At 44.8% G+C, this 19,584-nt stretch overlaps 1 protein-coding gene across 2 annotated transcripts in view; it reads right to left on the bottom strand.

The window, feature by feature from the left end:
* Positions 1–19,584, bottom strand: part of LOC103183612 (disco-interacting protein 2 homolog C) — a 341,341-nt gene that overhangs the window by 60,745 nt on the left and 261,012 nt on the right. For both annotated transcript variants that reach the window (XM_042332092.1, XM_042332093.1), the window contains 9 exons: positions 15,752–15,816; positions 14,400–14,493; positions 13,780–13,899; positions 12,616–12,730; positions 11,087–11,226; positions 4,269–4,405; positions 2,637–2,845; positions 1,739–1,853; positions 429–630 (listed from right to left, as the gene is read on the bottom strand). In XM_042332092.1, coding sequence (XP_042188026.1) covers positions 429–630; positions 1,739–1,853; positions 2,637–2,845; positions 4,269–4,405; positions 11,087–11,226; positions 12,616–12,730; positions 13,780–13,899; positions 14,400–14,493; positions 15,752–15,816 — 1,197 coding nt within the window. The remainder of the gene's footprint in view (positions 1–428; positions 631–1,738; positions 1,854–2,636; positions 2,846–4,268; positions 4,406–11,086; positions 11,227–12,615; positions 12,731–13,779; positions 13,900–14,399; positions 14,494–15,751; positions 15,817–19,584) is intronic.

The following is a 19,584-nucleotide window of genomic DNA, read 5'->3' as shown; positions in this document are numbered from 1 at the left end:
TCAACAGGCTGTAAATCTGAAAAGAAAATCACTTTATAAAATGCGCTCTCACTTTCACGAGCTCTAGAAATGAACTCCTAAACGAAGGCCGCATTGTCCTCTTTTTTTCATTCAAATAAACGAGGCATGTTCTTAGAATTGGAGGTTAAGCATCTGAAACCATGTAGCTTGCCATTGATATCTGTGCCCGACAAGCTTGCCCGCTGCTTGGCTCAGCTCGCACCACCCTAGCCCTACCCGTTAGGGCTTTGGCTTTCACCAAAAAGCCAAATTTCTGCGCCGCTTTTGCGCTTGAAAACGTCGACCAGAAAACGAGAAGCAGCAAATTAAAAGTAGACGCCGATTTTGCCCCTCGAAAATAAATATAAACCACCGATTTCCGCCAACGCAAAAACTAATCCCTGCAATTGAGATCCCGCCTCATTTACCTGGCTGTTTCTGTCTTGGCTTGGGCAGGTTCGTTACACAGGTGTGGGGACACATTAACACGTTGCACGGGTGGAGGGAGCCTTCTAAGAAGCACTGCTTAGTTTCCGAGAGATGTATGCCGCCCAGCGGAGTTTTAGGGAGCGTGTTAGCTGGTACCAGCGCCAAACAGTACACCCCAACTTGGTGGATCCCATCGATTGCCTTCAGAAAAAAAAACATTGATATGTTCCACAATCAATTTTCCATTCCTTGTATTAATTATATTGTGTTCATTCCAGTTCATTCCATTCCACAGGCTGCACATCATCCAGAACTCTGCAACCCGTGTCCTCTCCCGCGCCAGGCTCCTCGACCCTATCATCCCTACCCTCGGCCGGCTCCCCATCACTCAGAGGATACAGTTCAAGATCCTGGTCCTCACCTTCAAAGCCCTCCATGGTCTTGCTCCCCCACTACCTCTGTGACCTTCTGAGCCCCTACCAACCTGCCTGCTCCGTCCGCTCAGTGGGCTCTGGCCTGCTTCACGTCCCCCACCTCGCCTGCCTCAGCATTGGCGGACGGGCCTTCAGCCTCTCTGTCCCCATCCTCTGGAACCCCATCCCACAGTCCCTCCGCCTCACCCCCTCGCTCGCCTCCTTCAAGACATCTTGAGCGTGCCTTCGGTCACCCTCCTACCCCTACCCTCCCCGCCCTCCACCCCCTCCTGATCCCGACCACCAGCTCGGGTGCGGATCCTTGACTGCCAGGCGCCTTGGGACGTCCTCCGGACGTGAAAGTGGCCAGTAATGGCGGGTACTAATCTATTCCACTATTATTCACATCCCAACTCTTTGATTAAAATCCAAGCTCAATAAAGGACCGTGCAAGTTTCGAGAAAAAAAGATGCAGGAGAATCCCTCACGATTTCATTGCCCAAATACAGTGACCCTTCCCGGAGTGTGGTTCCGTTCTTCTAATACCCCTCCCACCACCAATCACCCCCCCACCCCCCACCCACACCGCCCCCACCCACTATTGCTAGGGTACTGGTGACAGGCATCCCAATACTGGCACTGCTCTGGGACACTGTCCTGCTTGAAAGGCTCTATATAAATGCAAGTTGTTGTTGTTGAGGCGTCAACAGTCCCAGTCACTGTCCCACTGCTCCATCCCGTGCCCAACCATCGCACGTAAAAATGTCCAGCAGGGGGCACTGCAGAGCAGTGGCAGAAAACAGCAATTGCGTGGGGACAACTGACACTCCCAACACATTCATTAACCTCTCTGCCGTATTTAATTTGAATATACTGCGCTAATCGTCTCTCTTTACCTGAAGAACTCTGCTCATCCACTGAAAGCTGTCTTCCTCGGTGGAATCTGGTCTTTGCTCAGCAATTATGACGATTCTCTCATCGTGCAGAACATTGATGGAAAACACAGCTATTCTGTTTAATAGACAAAGATCGTAATCAAATTGGGCCGCTCGCTCAATTGGATCGCGCTGCGCTGTTGCTTTGCGTCTGAGAACGTTCTGCCTTTCAACCTAACAAAAGACATCATGGGCTTGTTTTCAGTGCAAATATTTTGGGACAAGACTGAACCAAACTTGGCTCATTGTCATTGCATTCAAAACCTGAATCGCTGAACTCCAGCCCTCTAAATAGGTTCTTATTCGCTTTGAAGTGCAGTAATTTCAATGTCATCAAGCATCTTAACCAGCTGGAATAAGGCAAATTTGTGTAAGAACATGCTTGCTGCCTTTCATACCCAGCCAGAGCCTAGATCTTCTCATCAGCGGCCTTGCAAAGGTACAAACCTGTGTAGAATCCTGATGTTTGAGTTGATTCCCTGTTTTGCACTGGTTTACAATTAGCACTCTTCAGTTCGTCTCTAAAAGACTCTTCATTCACCCCGCTTGCTGTTGTGGTGTTTTTCAAACATGTTCCAATTGATAGCTTCAATTTCCTTCTTGTCAAAAATGTGCAGGCAACATCCACAAACTTTTCCCCCTGTGTCCTGCTGACCTACCGTTCTACTGACCTACATTACGGCCAATTTAAACTCTCCAATAAATGACCATGACTGGATCATCCTCCCTCCCTCCCTCCCTCCCTCCCTTCCTTCCTTCCTTCCTTCCTTTGAAATGTGGACACATTCTCCTCCCGCTAAAAACCTTTCAAAACTCATATTTGACTCCCTAAATCTTTCTCCTTCGATTCAACACCTACCTTCCTCTGTAGACAAACTTCATTGGCTCCACTGCAAGTGCCGTAGCCACGATATCGTCTGCGTTGTGTCTCCGGCCGCTCACGACCATCAGACCATCCATTTTGCCCACGACGAACACCATCCCCCCAGGGCCTACAAAGCCCAGCAGCCCAGTCCTGACAAATGGGTATTCGCTGACAGGAGCTCCTGAACTCAGCATTGGGAACATCTTTGAGAGAGAGAGAGAGAGGGGGAAAAAAACATAGATGGGCGGGGGAAGAAAAAGACACACGAGACAGAAATTAATGATAATGATCCTTGCATTTGATATAGCACCTTATCGCCATTTGGTATAGGATGACGACAACAACAACAACAACTTGTGGAGCCCTGTAGTGGTTAGAGCACTCGCCTCGCAAGTGAGAGGACTTGGGTTCGATTCCCGGGCAGGGCGAAACGTTGAGCAAGTTTCCTTACTCCACTCGCCTCTGTTTACCTAGCAGTAAGTAGGAAGCTGGTTATTAGTCGATTGACAAATCGCTTTTCCGTGGGTAATAGTTTTTTCTCAACTCAATCCACGACTGTTTGCGGGGACGCTGCTGTGCGCAATTGGCTGCCGCGTTTCGCCCGCAAAAGACACAGTCAATTCCCTTTACAGTTTATTCTGTGAAACGCTTTGAGACGTCTCGAAGACGTGATAAGGTGCCATACCAAATGCAAGGATTATTGTTATTATAACTTGCATTTAAGTTGGTACCCTTCACATGGGGCAGCATCTCAGAGAGCTTATGTCTTAGAGGGCTTTGTATTTGTAGGCAAATGTGGCAGGACAATTGCGTACAGCAATGTCCCAACGAAGAGCCATGAAACTATAGACCAATTTTTATTCGGGGGATTGTTGGCCAGGATACGGGGAGAAACTCCCTTCTCTTTTCGAATAGTGCCGTGCGATCTTTAACGTCCACCTGAACAGGCAGATGGGACCTCGGTTTTAATGTCTCATCTGAAGGAAATAATACTATTCATGCACCCGCAGGAGCATTCAAAATACTTATCAAAAGTTATAAATTAGCAGGAACATTGGTCTTTAACAACTTGATCTTCGGTTACGACAACAACATCAACAACAAGTCACACTTGCATCGCGTCCTTCCCATCGGAAAGACGTCCCAGGGCGCTGGACAATCAGGGGTTTTGGACCCGAGCTGGGAGTTCGGGTCAGAACGGGAGGAGGACAGGGAGGGTGGGAGGGTGGCCGAAAGCAGGGTCAAAGAGGAAGGTCTTCAGACGGGACTCGAAGGGGACAAACGGCTGGCAAACGAGACTGGCCTGCTTGATTCTCCATTCCGTTGTCTAACACCTGTGTTTAATTGAGCTAATCACAAGCCCGGAGAGATGCTGAAACATGGATGATTTATTTTGTTTAACACCAAACGATAACATTAAGCACTTTCAAGCTACAGTCCGTCTTTGTGGGTTCATCCTCAAGTGTGTGCTTTTCTACACAGAGGCGGGTCTGGTCTCACCGTAATATCAGATTTTCCCAATGTCCGTTCGAGCCAGTTTCGTGCAGTTCTTAAAATGAACCAGGCAGAATGCCAGCCCTCCCTCCGGTGATTAACTGTGAACGTCTCGCCTCCAACGCTTCTTACCTCGAATGTGTTTTTCGTCATCCCTGATAGACCGTAGTAGGACGTGCCCGCAGCGATGGAGCACACGCACAGCTCGCCTATTTCGTCAGTTCTACAAAGCAGAGGGAGTCCTTCTGGTCTCACGACGCACATCACACCTGCAGGGAAAGAAGCCACGTGATTACCTTAACTCAACAAAAGTTGTTTGTCCGTGCAACAAAGAACATGGACACGTCAACGGAGAGAGAGTGAGATGCTGGGCCTGGCTGGAATTGAAACAATGCTTACGTTTGTATAAGGCAGCAGGTTTGCAGGGACTAGATTCGTTATGCCTCAAAAAGCATTTCACATAACGGAAGGGCTCCACCAGCACCACCACTGTGTGGCCTCTGGCAAAAACATCTCCGACGTGTTTTTCCCAGGAAACCCTTCTGGTGGCTCTTAGCCAATATACCAATATGATCCTCGACACTGTGTGTTATATGAGGGTTATACCATGGACCCACCACTATTTAGATCGAATGTATTTTTGGGTCGGAGGCAAAGCTGACTCACTCTTTCGACCCCGCTGAGTATCTTTTGAGCTTGTGCAAACCCACTAGCGAATTTTAGACAACAATCTCGCGCCAACAGCAGTAATACACTAATAATACATTTGACACAGCTCCTGTCACGGTCACCCTGTTTTTGTACACCCTTTAGCCTATATTTATATATAAAAATAAGTTCTGTAAATTATAATAATCCTTGCATTTGATATTGCGTCTTATCACGCCTTCGAGACGTCTCAAACCGCTTCACTGAATCTACAGTAGAGTGAATTGACTGCATATTTTGTGGGCGAAACACAGCAGCCAATGGCGCACAGCAGCGTCCCACAAACAGTCGTGGATTGAGTGACCGATCGATTATTATTGGTATGTTCATAGTTCACATTGGAGATGCCTGTCCCTTTAAGAAGGTTTGCGCTTTAAATATGACAAACCACTTTGATTTAAAATAACTTTGGGGTCATCTTTGGTGACATAAAATCTGAATAAGTTGAACCATTTCGTGGGAGAGACCATGAGATACTGAGAGTGGGAAAAACAGCTGATACATTGAAGACGAGGGTTAGGGTTCCCTTAAAAGAAGGGGGGTGGGGGTGGGGGGGCTGACAACTTGGGGTCACTAGCTTTTGGTCACCATCGAGGCACATGTCTGACTTGAGTGGGACTACCTCCGAGTCGAGATCGTTTTTTTTAATTTTTTTTACAAACATTAGTTAAGTGCTACTAGTTTTTTTTACAGTTTTATTATCGGTTGGAGTCAGTAAGACATAGGATTGCGTAGGGCTAATCAAACTCTGTTGTATTTTCTCAGTAGTCTCTTCGAGTCTCTGTTACAAAGTTCTCAAGGAGGGAGGTAGGGAAATACACCAAACAGGTAGTTGCTGGACTCAGTGCCTGGTAGTGCGATAAGACACTGGGGAAAGCATCTCGATCCAGTGGGCGGTAAGTCAACTGAGAATATGTGTCATCATGTTACTCTAAGTAGTGAAGTTCCACTAGAGTAGGGATTTGCACTTCCAGACTGAAAACAGAGATGAAACCCAAAATACTGCAGAATCTGGAAATCTGAAACAAAAACAGAAGTCGCTGGGAACAGGTCGTGGACCCGAAACGTTGACTGAGTTTCCTTTCTCCATAGATGCTGAGTGTCCCCAGCCACTTCTGTTTTTGTTTGAAAACAGAGGCCACCTAGTACACTCTGCGTTACTAAACTTCGCCGGTTACGTAAAGGGGTGAGAACCATCACGCTCCTTTCCTGTAGCTCAGTGGTTAGAACACTCGCTTTGCAAGCGAGAGACCCGAGTTCAATCCCAGACAGAGGGCGAAACCTCGGGCAAGTTTCCTTACTCCACACAGAGCCTAATAATAATCCCTCCAAAACCAAAAACAATAATAAATTGGTCATTTTCAATCTACGACTGTTTGTGGGACATTGCTGTGCGCAATTGGCTGCCGCGTTCGCCCACAAACATACAGTCAATTCACTTTACAGTGTGTTCTGTGAAACGCTTTGGGATGTCCTCCCAACGTGAAAAGCGCTATATCAAATGCAAGGATTATTATTATTATTGTAGGGAGGACGTCCCAAAGCGATTCAAGGATGCACTATAAAGCGCAGTGACTGTGTGTTTGTGGGCTAATACGGCCAATTTGTGCACAGCAATGGCCGGAGTGAATGACCAACTTTATTTGGGGGATTGTTAGCCATGACACCCGGGAGAAACTCCTTTCTCTTTTTGAGTAGCGCCATGGGATCTTTAAAGTCCACCTGAACAGGCAGACGGGTTTAACATCTCACCCGTAGAACAAAAGTAAGATGATTGAGTAAATTAAGATGATTGAATACATTAAAACTTGCATTTATATGGCACCCTTCGCATGGGTAGTGTCTCGGAACATTTAAATCATGGTGATCAAGGTTTATTTTACTTTCAAGTCAAAAATGATACAAAAACGTCTTCCAGTTTTAGCCTCAAGATCTTTGCCTTAAAATTTGAGATCATGCAAAATTTTGGACAATTCATAAATTCGGTCTTAGTTTGGAAACCAGTATTCCGCTGGTCTTTTTAAGAAGCCATGCGACTGATGTTTGTTGGACTACCAACAGAAATGGTCGTTGAACCTTCAAAAGGGAGTTGGACAAATACTTGATAAAGAAATGAATGGAAAGATGGGGAGGGGAAGAGGGAAAGGTAAGGGAGTGGGAATAAATCAAAAGTTTAGAGAGTCAATACAGCCACGTTAGGGCAGAAAGGTCTTCTTCTGTCCGATGGCATTTTATGAATCTGTTAGAAGATTACACCTTTGAGACACTCGAGTGAAATGTCACTCAAACACTGGCTCAGAGTTTCATTCATCCTGTCATTGGACACAGTAAAGAGTAGGAATATATCAAGGGCAAATGCTTGGGTAAAGCCAAATTTTATATAAAATAAAGTGAACAGTGAAATATAATTGACTGGAACCTCTTTGAAACCAAGACTGCGAGACCGAGCTCCGAGTGTTATAAAGGAGGCATTAAATGTGAATAAATTGAAGCCAATGAAGATTGGCGCGGGGAAAGGTGAAGAACGAGCGCGCAATAAATGTATGACCGCTAACAGACCTTTGATTTGTCAACTAACCGAGGGCCTTATCCCTTAGCAGTACAACATCGCAAAACTGGTCTCACTGCCAGCAAGACTAATCACGTCCTTGGATCCATCGAAAGGCATTTCATTCCATGTCAACGTAGGTTATTGTAATGCTGCATGATTCACTGTGGGAGGGACATACTTAGAATATGATTAAGCGAGCCTTGGCACTCTTGCTTCGAAACGTCATTGAAACGTCAGAAAATCCCAAGAATAGTAACAGTGGCTGACTCGATGTTTCAGACTCTAGGACAGCAAGAAATACTAAAAATACTGAACTGGATCTCATTGGAAGCATCAAGGTCAACAAGGGCCCTGACCCACAGCTTTAAAAATTAAGGACCACGGACAATAGTAATGGAGGAACATTATTTGACTCGTTCTTTGGCTTTTCCCAGCTTCGGTTCCCAGGAAGCTGTATCACGCTCTTCAAGACATCCTCCTGACATCAAAGGCTCTGTTGGCATTTCGGCCACAAAGTATAGAGTCAATTCACTTTCCGGTATATTTTCCGAGAAAGCTTCTTGAGATGTCTCAACGACTTGAAAAGGCGCAATATCAAATTGCAAGGATTATTATTATTATTATTATTATTAAATGTAAATTATTGTTATTATTCAAGTGAAACCAGAAATTAGAAGGCATGTTGAAACTCACGGTGCAATGGACACATTGCACACATCCCAGCGTTGCTAAGCTTATTAATACCTTCCAAATAAGAGCTGAATAAATATTTGGTTCCACGCATCGCTGAAGGTTATGAGAATAAAGATTGACAGAGATGAACAAAATTCTCTATGGCAAACGACAGCTCCTCTCCTACTGGGGACAAGAATGAGTCATCTGTGAAAAACAACTGCTCCGAGCTGAACAGCACAGAATGTAAATGGGGAGTAATATTCCAGAGCTATGCTCAATTACTGGAGGGAGGCGGTGAGAATTTCGGAGTGGTGGTCACCGATTGCGGACCGGAGGGATGAGGGTCGTGCAGAATACCTGAGCACGCTGAGCGAAGGCAGGGGGAAGGGAAGCAGGGTGTAAGCAGAAGAGAATCGGTGTCTCATCACGTCCTGGACAACAATCCCCTAAGTACAATTGGTCATTCACTCCACACGGTTGTTTGTGGGACGTGGCTGTGTGCAAAGCGCTTCGCTAGAATATACTGTGAAGTGAATCGACTGTAATATTTTGTGAACCAAATGCCTCACAATGTGCTCCTGATGTTCTTAGGCAGAGGTGAAATCGGCATCATTCTTCGACGCAACAAAAGGCCAGTTTTGTCCTCAGAAGAGTAATTCCGTTTAGCAGTCTGTAAGTATATAATGTAGCGGCAAGAATATATTGGCCTTTGTACTCCGGCAGGGATTGAGCTGGAAACATTCAAATGGGCTGACCTGCCCTATCCTCCGGCAAAAAGGTACTCATTTGCACGTTGCCGATTAACTTCTCAACACGAGACCGAAACGACACTTTACTGTAACTCAACTGCAGGATGAAATCAGGGATAATAAGAATTAACGATCCCTCATCGCACTCGTTTAGAATAGCATAGAGCATCCAGTACACATTAACCACAGCACAGCACACACGGATGACAACAACAACAACAACAGCCTTACATTTATAGAGCGCCTTTCAGGTCGGGAGGATGTTCCAAAGCGCCTTCCCGGCAAATCCAAGTGAAAAAATCCGCTTGTAACCCTCACCGCCGCGACGTTGACTTTCACAGAACCTTTCGCAACTTTTCACAAAATCTACGCGTTTGATTTTAGATCTGGTTGGGCGCGAATTTTGTTCAGACCGTGCATAGCGAAATCATTCTGGTATTCCACAGCCGGCTGTTCGTTTTTTTCTGGTCTACCGACCACAAATTCTATCGGGCCTGCGAATCTGGCTCTCTCTGAACCACATCACTCACCGGCTATGCTCCACAGCATTAAGGGATAGGTCTGGCAAAGTGACAAGTGACAGGTCATCTTTGTTTGGATTCGGTTTCCGGTATGTGTTTGTGGGGGGTGGGCATTGGGAGGGGTGTGGGGGAGTTGTGCGGGGGGGGGAGTTGAAGTTAACAAATTTATATGTTAAATTTTAAATTAAAATTTTTAATTTTTAATTATTTTAAAAAAATCGGTGTTTGGATTGATGGCAATCATCACATGGAGTGTTTTTCACCCCCTTAAATTATTATAATAATAATCATATTCCTTTGCATTTCATATAACGCCTTATCACGTCGTTGAGACGTCTCAAAGCGCTTCACAGAATATATTGTAAATTGAATTGACTGCGTATTTTGTGGGCAAAACTTGGCAGCCAATTGCGCACAGCAGCGTCCCACAAACAGTCGTTGATGGAGTGACCAAATTATTTTTTACTTATTTATTTTTTTGGAGGGATTATTACCCCCGGAAAACGATCTGCCAATTGACTAACAACCCGGTGAACAGAGGCGTGCGGAGTAAGGAAATTTGCCTAAGTTTTTGCCCCGGCCGGGATTTGAACCCAGGTCCCCTTTGCTTGCGAGGCGAGTTCTCTAATCGATACACTACAGAACTCCGCAAGTTATCAAGCAAATGTGGTCAATATTTTGCATGGCGTTTGCAAAGACTGTCGCATCACAGTTCAAACTAATAGTCCTGCTAACACTGCATAATGGGGTGAAATTATTTTAGAATTATATTATCGTTGTTTATCATCTTATTTATTATTTTATTCAGCCTCTCCTGAAGTAAGCAACTTTCGATGTAAACTTCAAGCTTAATGACAACAACAGCCAACTGCATTTACATAGCGCCCTTTGTCCATGCTTTTATTTATCTTTCCCCTCTCCAACGACCTTGGCTCCCTCCCACCCCCAGCTCAGTTATACAGTACATTGTATTGGATGCGCCTACGAACAGGAGTCTAATGCAAATAATAATAATAAGAATAATCCTTACATTTGCATTTGATATAATCCTTGCAACACGAGAGAAGGGGACACTTGAGAACCTACTGCTAAATTGGATGCAGCCTGTACGTGAGTTGTAAAGACTTCTAAACTTCGAAACATAGAAATGTACGGCACAGAAGAAGGCTATTTGGCCCATCACGCCTTTGCTGTCTCTTTGAAAGAGCAATCCGTTCAGCCCCATTTACCTGGCTTTCCCCTTACCCTTTAGATTATTCACTCAGGACACATACTTCAGATTATTCCTATGTTACAATTATTACTATTCGGTAAATGTTTTCTCTGTGTCCTGGTCATTCACGTCTTAGCTGTTTGTGGGACATCCTTTGAGCACAAATTGGCAGCCATGTTCGCCTATGCACAGTCTGTGAACTCCTGAGAAGTCTCGACAATGTGATAAATCACTGTACCAAATGCAAGGATTATTTATTGACTGTTAATATCATTATGTCACTGCAGTATTTGGAAAGGACAGCCATCTTAAAAGTACAACTCAAATGCAGTTTTTATATAATTTGGCCACAATATCGCACATCGTTTGTTTGCCCATAAAACAAACAGCCACCACATTTTACAGCATATCTTGCGAAGCGCTTTAAGATATCATCGTGACGTGATAGGCGCTATCTCAAATGTGAGGATTATTATTATTATTATTAGAAATCGAAGCGAAAAATATTTTTTATTGATTCAATCGTTCCGTACCTCCTGGCATTACCATGCCAACATCCTGTACAGTTAAAACAGACAGCTTCTCTTCCGAATCCACTCTTATTACCCCGTAACTCAGACCGTGCATTGAGAGGACACCTCGCCCCGGAGGTTGGTTGGTATCATCGGTTGGCCTAAAATAAAACAAGACGTTTAGATTTCAGGAAGAAAATTGCAAATCTTTGAACGCAGTTTCATTGAAGCCTTTTACTTCAGGGCCTAGCCGGTTGCCTGACGTATACGGAAACTCTATCACCGTGCTTTAGAGAGTACCCTAACACAGATTGAGATTCCACATGTGTGTGCCAGCTACGTGAAAACTCCACCCCCCCACGTTTGGAATGGAATGTGCGCGCTCTCTCCCTGGAAAGGACGCACCTGACCCCAGAGAGTGTTCAGCGCAAATTAGTATACCTTAAGCACTCCCAGACTCTATCCTGCGTGAAGGGCGCTATAAAAATGCAAGCTGTTGTTGTCTTACCCTGTGAATTCCGCCTGTGCTAAGATGAACGTTCTTTTACGGCTACTTGACTAGTTGCTCACATTCTCGAAGCTCACCTTGGAAAATAACACTGCCGCTTGCATTTGATGTGGCAATGTTCACATGGGGAGGACGTCTCAAAGCGCTTCACAGGCTATACTGTAAGGTGTGTTTTGTGGGCTGCAGCCAATGTGACCCTAAGTCCCACAAACAATCATGAAGAGAATGATCAATTTTGCTTGGGGGAGGGGGATTGTAGGCCAGGATACCGGGAGAAACTCCTTTGTGTTCTAGAAGGAGCGGGCATGTTGGTTTGCATAGAACTTACAATGCAGAGCAGGTCATATTTTTCATCATTTCCATAAATTATGTCCCTTTGAGGCCAGGCTGCCAGGTTCAATATACCACTAGCACTTTTCTTTGCTGTGTTCACGCAATAATAGACTTATTGCAATGGTGCATCGCACCAGAGCAATGCACCCTTTGGCTTGTCCGTACCCTGCAGGAGTTTAGAAACTCAGCCACGGAAGTGATTAAAAACAAAAGCAAAAATCTCAACTTCCTACAATGAGCGTGTCCACATTGACAATTGCCCAGCTACAAAAGACCTCGAGAAGGAAATCGAGGATAGGTGAAATGTGCCCTGGGAAACTTAAAAAAGACAAATTACATGTGCATAGCGTCTTTCACATAGGGAGGATGTCCCAAGGACCTGGACGGTAAAGTATTTGCCCTCGAGTTGGGGGTTGGGATCAGGAAGGCTGGAGGACAGGGAGGGTAAGGGTAGGAGGCTGACCGAAGGCGTGTTCGAAGATGAGGGTCTTGAGACGGCCTTGAACAAAGCAAGTGAGACTTTGAGACCAAGAATCTGTGGGATGGAGTTCCAAAGGGTGAGGGCAGAAAGGCTGAAGGCCTGACCGTCTATGGTGGGGCGGGCGGGCAGGGCGGGGGAAATGGAGGAGGTCAGAGGCTGCTGAGTGGAGGGAGCAGACAGTTTGGTATAGCTATTACTACTATGTTGATCAACATCTGAATTTCATACCTGCGGATAGCTACCGTGAGAGCCTCTGGTGAGCTGGCACAAGGACAGATGACTTCAGGACGCAATCCTTTGCTTTGGAAGACATTAAGGAATGCATCACAGGAAGAAATAGACCCTAATAGACCAGAAACAAAAAAAAGACAACCGATTGCAATACTTATTTTCATTTGGGAGACAAAAATTAAGAGTGCCTCTTTCTCAATGGATGCCCACAATTCTTTGTGTCACTTTCTTTGGATGCAGAGAAAACGGTTTGGAAGGTAATTTTGTGGGACGTGCGATGAGGAAATTAACAGCACCAGTATCCTTACAACAGCAACTTGCGTCTATATTGTGCCCTCAGGGTAGCGTTGCATAGCACTCAACACTGGGGTAGATTGACGCCAAGCAGAGGAGAAGGTGGATGTGACTGTAGGCCAGAATCGAAGAGGAAAGTGATCTGAAGATTGAGGGTTCCATGTATCCTACCTACAGATGGAAATTCCATAGATATTTCCATGGATAAGTGGGATGCATGGAATTCTCAGTTTGGTTTGGATACTCTTACGCACGGTGATGAGATTCCGCATGTGTCGGACACCCGGCTGACCTCCAAAAAAATGCCTTCAGATCACACCTCAAGACTTTCTTCTTCGACGATGCCTAGAGTTACCCTCCTGCTCGTTGCCAATCTACATCAGCGTTGAGTGCTGCGAAACACATCCCCCTGTTGCAACAAGTACAAGTTGTTGTCGAAAGGATGCCGACACTGTTAATTTCCTAATTCTCGCTTGTCTGTTGCGGAGGAGGCTAACACTGAACAGTGACAACGTGAGGATAGATGAATATTCTGAATCGGGGGGGGGGGGTTATCAGTAATACCCATGTAGATATGACCCACCAGAAGATCAAGTGAATGAGATGGAATCAGTAGGTAAGATTTCATGTGCTTACAGTAAGGAGTGAGGTTTGATGGTCCAAAGGCCTTTTATACGAATTTGCAAGACAAAAGAAGACCAAGGTCCCTCCAGTTCACCTTCCACCATCCTGGCAGTCGCTTGCACATGTCATGTCCCAAACTATATACTGTATGTGTTCACATATTATACTTTCCCATGGTCTAACACCTGAAAGCGTTCATTTAATTTTGCTCAAGGCAGGTCATTACAGCAGGTGGTTACTCACAAGGGTTGGCCCCGTCTGCCACAATTAACATCCGCAGGGAAGTGAGATTAATGTCCCGCTGGTCTCTGTGAGCCACCAATGCCCAGTGCATGTCTCTAGACTTCACACACGCCACTTTCGCTGGATGTAAACAGAATTGAATACATTGTTAGCCCTGAACAAACGTAAACAATAACTACACCTTTTAACATCCTTTCTGCACTGCAATTTTCTTCAACGACCTAAGACAAAAGGATTGCGCAAATTCATTCAATGGAAACAGAACAATATCACTCAGCATCACGTATCCTTTGCGAACAGTAGTTTTTTTTCCACCTTCATTTCCCCGACCATCGGTGGGCGAGCTTTCAACCATTCTGATCTCTGCAACTCTATCCCACAATCTCTTCGACTTGCCTCCGCTCCCCCACTCAATCCTCCACCCCCACCCCACACACACATGCACACTCTTTCAAAGCCCATCTCAAGACTTACCTCTTGCCCACGCTTTCAGTAATCTTTCTCCTCCCTACTCTCTTCAGCTTCCCCCTCGCCCTTTCCCTCCCCCCCACCCCACCCCAGCACCGGGCTCGGATGTCCAGCCAGCAATGCAAAGTGCTTTGAGACGTCTCTCTACTTACCCTTATATGCATAGACTTTTTGTATCCAAGAGAGGGGGTTCACTTTCATTAAGGAATACGGGATACTGATGACGTGCATCATATTCATAACACTCTGAGAGGGACAAATAAAACAACTGGGTGAAACGTTACCTTGACTCGGAAAAAGACACTATATTTTGCTTCCAAACATGCCAAACACATCGTTCTATTTCAGCTTGCTAAGAAATATTATGACAGCGAGTAACAGATGCTCTAAAAACTTTACAGATCATCACCACCATCAAATTGTTAAGGAAGTAAGGGAGTGTTAGCTGGCCACAGTGGGAGTGATTGATGCCATCCTTGCCAGCTGCTGCCGATCAAAAACAGTCGCCTGCCAAAACACGTCACAGCTTTGGCTCACAAATCCAGATCATCAATCGTCTCCCTATCGTGTTATCGAATACATAAAGTGCTTCAATAGGAATATACAAGAAAAAGGAGGAGGCTAATCAGTCCATCGAGCCTGTTCCATCGGTTTATTAGAACTTGGCGGATGTTTTAACCCCATAACCTCGCTCTTTCATCATATTCTTTTACGCAGTATATGTAGTCTCCTCCTGTAAAGCCCCTTTTGGGATGTGAAAATCCTCCTGAGGTGAAAAGCGTTGTGCTAAACGCAAGGATTATTATTGTGGCATCGGGCCTCAATCTGCCCAGGATTTCAATCTACTTTCATCCATGATTGAGGGAGCGGGTGGGTTGGTGGGGATTAAGAAAGATAACAGATGTAGGGTGGGACAAGACCATGGAAGGCTTCAAAAGTGAGGGAGAGGATCTTGAACTCAATCCTCTGGGGTTTGGGGAGCCAGTTGAGTCGGGTGAGATTGGGGATGATCGGAAAGGAGCGATCAGCCTAGTGAAGGAGAGGACAATACTAGCTGCAGATGGTCCGTAGCTCGTGATGGGAAGAGATGGGAAGTCTGGTGAGAAGAGAGTTGGCGTAATCTCACCTGGCACAGGATGAATACCTAAATTAAGCTCTAAATCAACAGTTTGCCAGATTTTAGATGCTCTAAAATGCCACCCAAACAAAGCAAACCTAGAATCCAGAGGGAATAATAATAATAATCCTTGCGTTCGACATAACACTTCATCACGTCGTTGAGACATCTCAAAGGGCTTCACAGAATAAAGTGAATTGACTGTGTATTTTATGGGCGAAACAAATAAGTATTTTTATTATTATTATTTCTCTTTAAAGAACAATACTCTGGGTGGCAATGAAACCCCACAAACTGCTGATAGAGGTCATTTATGAAATTAAACCATACACAGTGCTTCACACAGATCGGTGACATTGATTGCTGTTAGTATAAAGCAAGACTTACCGTAAGAATACCGTGCCACAAGCCGACATCTTTCTTAAAATCCAATACATTCACAATGGTTTCCGCTGTTTGAAACAGACAAAAAAAAAGAGAGAATAGACTCAGACAACTAGCAGGTAACATTCCTATAAATTTTACCTCTACCAGAATATAGAAACGTTCTGCACAGAAGGAAGCCATGTTTGTACCACTGTCAAATATTGCTTCTTAAGACTGTTTCCGCTTGTATTGCCTTTCAATGTTTTCTCTACCCCATCGCTGCTGAAGGCAGTGGCTCATCCTAAGGCTATTAATTCTCCAATACCTTATCCAAGTTGTCTTTGAACAGTGCGTTAAGGGAAAGAGAGCAGCAGCTATTCAACTGGACAATGAACAGAGACAGCAACCATTCAGATTTTTTCCCTCTGGCTTGGAAACAGCCTGAATGTCAGCCTGGCGTAACATCAGAAGGTTGTCTCTCATCAGAAGGTTGTGGGTTCAAGCCACAAGTTGGGATCTTGATCTCATAGTCTAAGCTGACACTTCACTGCTGTCCTTCAGGTGAGACGTCCTGTCTCCCTGTTCAATAAAGACCCTGTGGCCATGTGAAGCAAGAGGTGGGAGCTTCTCTTGGTGTCCTGGTCAACAATCCCCAGATGAACCTGGTCGTTCTGGCTATCTGTGAGACACTGCTGTGTGCAAACTGGCTGCCGTGTTTGCCTACAAAATACACAGTTATTATTATTATTGTAGACTACAGCATGTTTGAAGTGATAGACAATAAATAATAATAATAATCCTTGCATTTTATATAACGCTTTTCACGTCTTCGAGGCGTCTCAATGCGCTTCACAAAATAGACTGTAAAGTGAATTGACTGTATATTTGTGGGCGAAACGCAGCAGCACAGCAGCGTCCCACAAACAGTCGTGGGTTGAAGTGACCAATTTCATTATTGTTTTTTGTTTAAAAGGATAAACAGAGGTGTGTGGAGTAAGGAAATTTACCCAAGGTTTTGCCCTGCCGGGAATCAAACCCAGGTCTCTCGCTTGTGAGGTGAGTCGTCTAACCACTGAGCTACAGGACTCTTGCGAGTGGCTAACATTTACTTGAGGATTTTTTTTTGGGGTGGGTGGGCAGTCTAATTTAGTGAGTGTGTGGATTTTTAATATACTCATGGTCACTCATGGGAAGCCAACCACCAGATTTACAACATGTATTTAGAAGTCACAAGGACCATATGACCAGTTTCATTTACAGAGCATTCCTTTTACAGCACATTGGCTCCTCGCATACACGACGACGAAAGGAATGGGGAGTGGGTATGTGTGAGGTGAATTAGGAGGGGTTGGAGCTCAAATAGAACATAAACACCTGCAAAATTGCCTAAGGCTGTGCCGTATGTATCATTCTCTGTGGTCTCGAGGAATCGTTCTTCTTGAAACGCTGCAGCAACTGAGCTACTTAATATTTCGCTCAGTTCGGAAACAGCGGAGGCTGAGAAGCATCATTGAATCAAGAGGGTCTGAATTAAGCACTGTACTGTTGAACATTGTAAGCATGAATAAATGAATGAATGATCACCTACAAATGGCATTCAGACCGAGCGGTGAGGCTTTTATAATAATAATAATAATCCTTGCATTTCATATAGAGGTTTTCGCATCTTCTAGACGTCTCAAAGCGCTTCATAGGTTATACTGTAAAGTGAATTGACTGCATATTTGTGGGCGAAACGCGGCAGCCAATTGCGCACAGCAATGTCCCACAAACAGTCATGGATTGAGTGACCAAATTATTATTATTATTTCTTGTTTTTTCTTGAGGAATTATTATCGGGCAAAAGGAGTAAGGAAACTTGCCCAAGGTTTCGCCCTGTCGGGAATTGAAACCAGGTCGCTCGCTTGCGAGGCGAGTGCTCTAATCACTGAGCTACGGGACTCCAGAGGATTTGAACATTGAACATTTCACATACGTTCAATAGAGATCACGACGATTCCTGCGGGAGCGTGTTGCTTGGATTTCCTACGTTCATTACTGATTTGTAGTCAATTCAAAGAGGTTCCAGGAAATCTAAGCGTGTAACCACAGCACACAAGGTACTGACATCGCAAATTGCTTTTAAGAAGGGGCTATTTTGACGAAGACCTAGAGATTACACAGTTGATATAGCCATTATTTATCACTGATCTATATTACTCTGGAATGCCATCACACTTTGAAGATTGCAACCACAAGTTATTTTACACAATAACTTCAACGCTTTCCACCTACGAGTCATTTCAGTGAGTAATATCCTGGCGAGCTATTTTCCAATTCAATCACACTCAACTCAGAAGAGCATTAGATCAGAAAGCGAGCTGCCTGAACAGCTATCAGCAGTCTCCTTGCTGATCAACAAATTCAACCATGGGCTTTCCCTTCTGTGGCTCTTTCCACTCATCTTCCCTATCAAATGTTACTTGTAACAGAGATCAGTGATGCTAAAGCTAAACTGAGGCTTGAAAATCCTGACACAGAGAGAAACAGAGCTCAAAAAGGAACAAACAAAGAGGATAAGGGGGTGAGGGGAGAAAGGAAGTAGGGACTTCATGGAGGGTAACCGGGTGAGCAGAAGCAGTATTACACACATAAGTAAACCTTGCATAAGTCAGTTGGGACCATACATTTAATATGACTTATGAAAAGTATGAGTTACGTCAAACTTGCATGGAATATAAACTCTTGAACAGCACTTGGGTAGATGTGCGACTAAGGTGATTATACCATTTATACGGAGCAGACTTAGGTGAATTTTTACCGTATTATCATTTTGTCCACAACGTAAGACTTGCCCAATTCCTATCCTTATTGTTTTGCTGATGTAGTAGTCTTTTAAAAAAAATTCTGCCGCAGGATTTATGAAGGACCGATTCGATAACAACACTTAGGAGGGAAAGTAGATCATTTTTAGGGGAGGACAAGCTTGTAGGGTTGTGGGGAGAGAGCGGGGGAGTGGGATTGATTTGGATAGCTCTTTTCAAAGAGCCGGCACAGACAGGATGGGCCGAATGGCCTCCTTCTTGTGCTGTATAATTCTATGATTCTATGAAAAGGTAATCAAACATCACTAAGTATGGGGCAACTCCTGAGAACGTACGAGGGTTTAGTGAGGGCTCCCTTATGCCCAGGCTGACATTGCAGCACTTCCTGCAACACACAAACAAGTGATGTCAGCAGTGACCTGATATATAATAATAATCCTTGCATTTGATACAGCGCCTTACCACGTCTTCGAGACGTCTCAAAGCAGTTCACAGAATTTACTGTAAAGCGAATTGACTGTATATTTTGTGGGCGAAACGCGGCAGCCAATCGCGCACAGCAGCGTCCTGCCAACAGTCGTGGATTGAACTGACCAATTTTTTTTTCTTAAGGAATTATTACCCCCGGAAAAGCGATCCGCCAATCGACTAACAACCGGGTACCTACTCACTGCTGGGTAAACAGCGGCGTGTGGAGTAAGGAAACTTGCCCAATGTTTCGCCCTGCTGAGAATCGAACCCAGATCTCTCGCTTGCGAGGCGAGTGCGCTAACCACTGAGCTACAGGACTATACAATGACTTGAAAGGAGATCATTTTTGCCGCCTCGCATGGAACAGGATCCAGCCAGATGCTTTATAACGAGATTGCCATATATTCAGACTTCTTGTTTATGCAGTAATAGGCTTAAGACTGCAGTTAACAATTTTCCTAAATTCTGCGCGATTCAATCTTATTTTAAAGATCCACGGCTAACACCATGAGATTTTCAGGCATCAGAGGCAGCGTTACTCTGCGGATGGGGAGCGGGTGGGCTGTCTGCACAGTGAGG

This window comes from Callorhinchus milii, unplaced genomic scaffold, assembly GCF_018977255.1.
Source record: "Callorhinchus milii isolate IMCB2004 unplaced genomic scaffold, IMCB_Cmil_1.0 Scaffold2, whole genome shotgun sequence".
Classification (NCBI taxonomy): domain Eukaryota; kingdom Metazoa; phylum Chordata; class Chondrichthyes; order Chimaeriformes; family Callorhinchidae; genus Callorhinchus; species Callorhinchus milii.
This window is presented reverse-complemented; position numbering and strand designations above follow the sequence as displayed.